The sequence below is a fragment of the Octodon degus genome, unplaced genomic scaffold, assembly GCF_000260255.1.
Source record: "Octodon degus isolate 3935 unplaced genomic scaffold, OctDeg1.0 scaffold00088, whole genome shotgun sequence".
NCBI classification, from domain to species: domain Eukaryota; kingdom Metazoa; phylum Chordata; class Mammalia; order Rodentia; family Octodontidae; genus Octodon; species Octodon degus.
Genome location: NW_004524664.1, coordinates 4,482,752 through 4,485,471, shown reverse-complemented (window position 1 = coordinate 4,485,471; position 2,720 = coordinate 4,482,752). Strand labels below are relative to the sequence as shown.

The 2,720-nt window shown below is 62.0% G+C and overlaps 1 protein-coding gene across 1 annotated transcript; it reads right to left on the bottom strand.

Annotated features, from left to right (window-relative positions):
* Nucleotides 1-448: 448 nt before the first annotated feature.
* On the bottom strand, nt 449-1,600 carry Adrb3 (adrenoceptor beta 3). Its single transcript, XM_004637290.1, has one exon. It carries the CDS (start codon nt 1,598-1,600, stop codon nt 449-451), a length of 1,152 nt encoding a protein of 383 aa, XP_004637347.1.
* Between the last annotated feature and the right edge of the window lie 1,120 nt (nt 1,601-2,720).

Genomic DNA, 2,720 nt, shown 5'->3' with positions numbered 1-2,720 from the left:
ATTTAACTACACAAAATCATGGTGACCAGCCAGGTGCAAAAATCCCACCCCAAACACCTGAAGAACGTCGCTGCATTTCCAAGCATAGCTCCTCTAGCAGTCCGACCTCTGAGGAAAACCACAACCAATTCCGGGGTTGGGAGGCCCACACCCTCCAGTGCAAGTGCGAGACAGGTGTGTTGACTGTAGAGAGCTGGGCGACTGAACCACTGAGCTAGAAAACTCAGGGCGAGACGGAGTGTCAGAGGCCCAAATGAAGAACACCCCGCCTGTCCTTCGTTGCAACCCTGGTGATCAGATCAAGAAGAGGAAAGGAGGGCCCGGTCGCATTTTGGTTCCCTACTGTGCGCTCCCTCTTCTCTCCAGCCGCCAAACCGCTCCAGCTCACGCCTTCTGCCAAACCCACAGGCAAGGCTGGAGACCCCAACTGCTCTCCCGGCCCGAGCAGTTACCTACCGGCGGGCCCCATGGGGCTGGCCCGGCCCGGGGAGGCGGCGGTGCGGGGCGCTTGGGGTTGGCAGTCTGAGCGACGGCACAGAAGCCGGCGGAAGGCGCTGCGGAAGTCCGAGCTGCGGCAGTAGATGAGCGGGTTGAAGGCGGAGTTCACGTAGCCCAGCCAGTTAAGGGGGAGGAGAACCGAGTTGGGGACGAGCGAGGGCCCCCCAAGGGCGCGCAGCACGTTCGCCAGGAAGAAGGGCAGCCAGCAGAGGGTGAAGGTACCCACGATGAGCCCCAGGGTGCGCAGCGCCCGGTGTTCCCGGAGGGGCAGGAGGCGCGCGGGCCGCGGACCACAGGGGGGACCGGCCTCAGGCTCAGCGAGCATCTCGGCCGCCTCGGCGGGGGACCGGGAGCCGGACGGGGGTGTCTGGGAGCTCCGGGGCGGGAAGCGGCCCAGCTCCCCGCGCAGCAAGCGCAGTTGCCGCCTGGCCGCGATGAAGACGCGCGCATAGACGAAGAGCATCACCACGAGCGGCAGGTAGAAGGACACGGAGGAGGAGAGCAGGGCATATGGCACGTTGGAGGCGAAGGAGCAGCAGCGCGGGTTGGAGTGGCAGAGCTGCGCCTCGGCGTCGGCGCCCACGCGCCACCACTGGCTCATGATGGGCGCGAAGGACACCGCGGCCGCCACCGCCCACACCAGCACCACGGCCGCCCGCGCGCGGCGCTTGGTGACCAGGGCGCGGTACCGCAGCGGGCTGGTCACGGCCAAGTAGCGGTCCACGGCCAGGACGCACAGTGTTTCGATGCTGGCAGTCACGCAGAGCACGTCCACCGACGTCCATAGCTCACAGCCGGTGGCGCCCAAAGGCCAGTGGCCAGTCAGCGCCAGGGTGGCTCCCGGAGGCACCACTAGGAGCCCCACCACCAAGTCGGCTGTGGCAAGCGAGGTCACAAACACGTTGGTGATAGTCTGGAGTCTCGGTGTCAGGGCGATGGCCACGGTCACCAGCAGGTTGCCTCCCACCGTGACCAAGGCCAGCAGCGCCCCGGCCAGTGCTGCCGCCCATGGCACCCCTGGTAGTGCACTAGGATGGGGTGCAAGGGTGGGGGAGTCTGGCCATGCACCCAGAGAGTGGTTCCTGTGGGTCCACGGAGCCATCCTGGCGCCGCGAGGGGATGGGAGGGGTCTCCCAGGGCCCCAGGCTCAGGGGATGGGACAGCTGGGCATGGGAGCTACTCCCCTGGCCCGGGCCACCATCTTCCCTAGTTGACAGGACACAGCGCTCTCGGCCTTCCCCTTCCCACCCTCGCCCCCACCCCCTGATGCCACAGCTCTGCGGGAGGAGCAAAGAGCCAGGACTTAAAGGGGCAGCAGCCAATAGTCCAGAAGGGAGAGGCCGCTGGAGGGAATGGCAAGGGGGGACCGCTGTCCACCAGGCCGTGCCTGCCCTGCAGCCTCAGCACAGAACTCTCACAATGGTTTCCCAGGACCGCCTGGCCACAGCCTCAGAGGAAGAGAAGGGAAACCCTACCCTGTGGAGGGAAAGGGGGCTCTCTCAAGACCAGCAAAATGCCCACCGGGGCCCCTCCTCCCCCGCCAATCTCCAGGTTTTTAAAGGAAGAGCAAGCAGCCTGTATCTTTCCCTCCTCCCAGCTACCCTTTCTCCTTCCCTTCCCTAGAGTATTCTCCCCATTTTTTTCAGCTCCTGACTAGGAAACTGGGTCCTTCTCACTGTTTGCCCATTTCCACAGGGGCTTGGTGTTGTGAGGCTAGAAGAGTTTGATCCCTCTATTATCCCCTCTTTGCTCCTACCCTTTCCACTCAGATTCTCAGACAGGCCTCCTCTCTTCATATTCTTCTTTTATAGGGTCTTTTTTCTTTTCTTTCTTTTTTTTTTTTCCAGAACCAGGGATTGAACTCAGGCCCTTGCACTTGCAAAGGAAGTGCTTATTCCACTGAGCCATCTCCCTGGCCCCCTTAGGGTCTTTTTTTTAAAGCAGCAAAATGAGGCCTGGGGTGGAAGAGAGTAGTAGTACACCTGCTAGCAGGCGCAAGGCCCTGGGTTCCAGGGCTGGGCAGCGAGAGGTAGGGTTTGCCCGTGTTTGGAGGTTGATCCTCAGAACTGGGGGTGGGGGAGATGAACCGTCTGAGGCGTGTTCTGCATCCTCAGATCTCCCCAGCTAGCCACAGCTCTTCCATCACCATGCTCCCAAGGCAGAGTGTCTATACCAGCTCCTGAAATATTTTATTCATTGAACTTCTAGAAACCAGGCACACT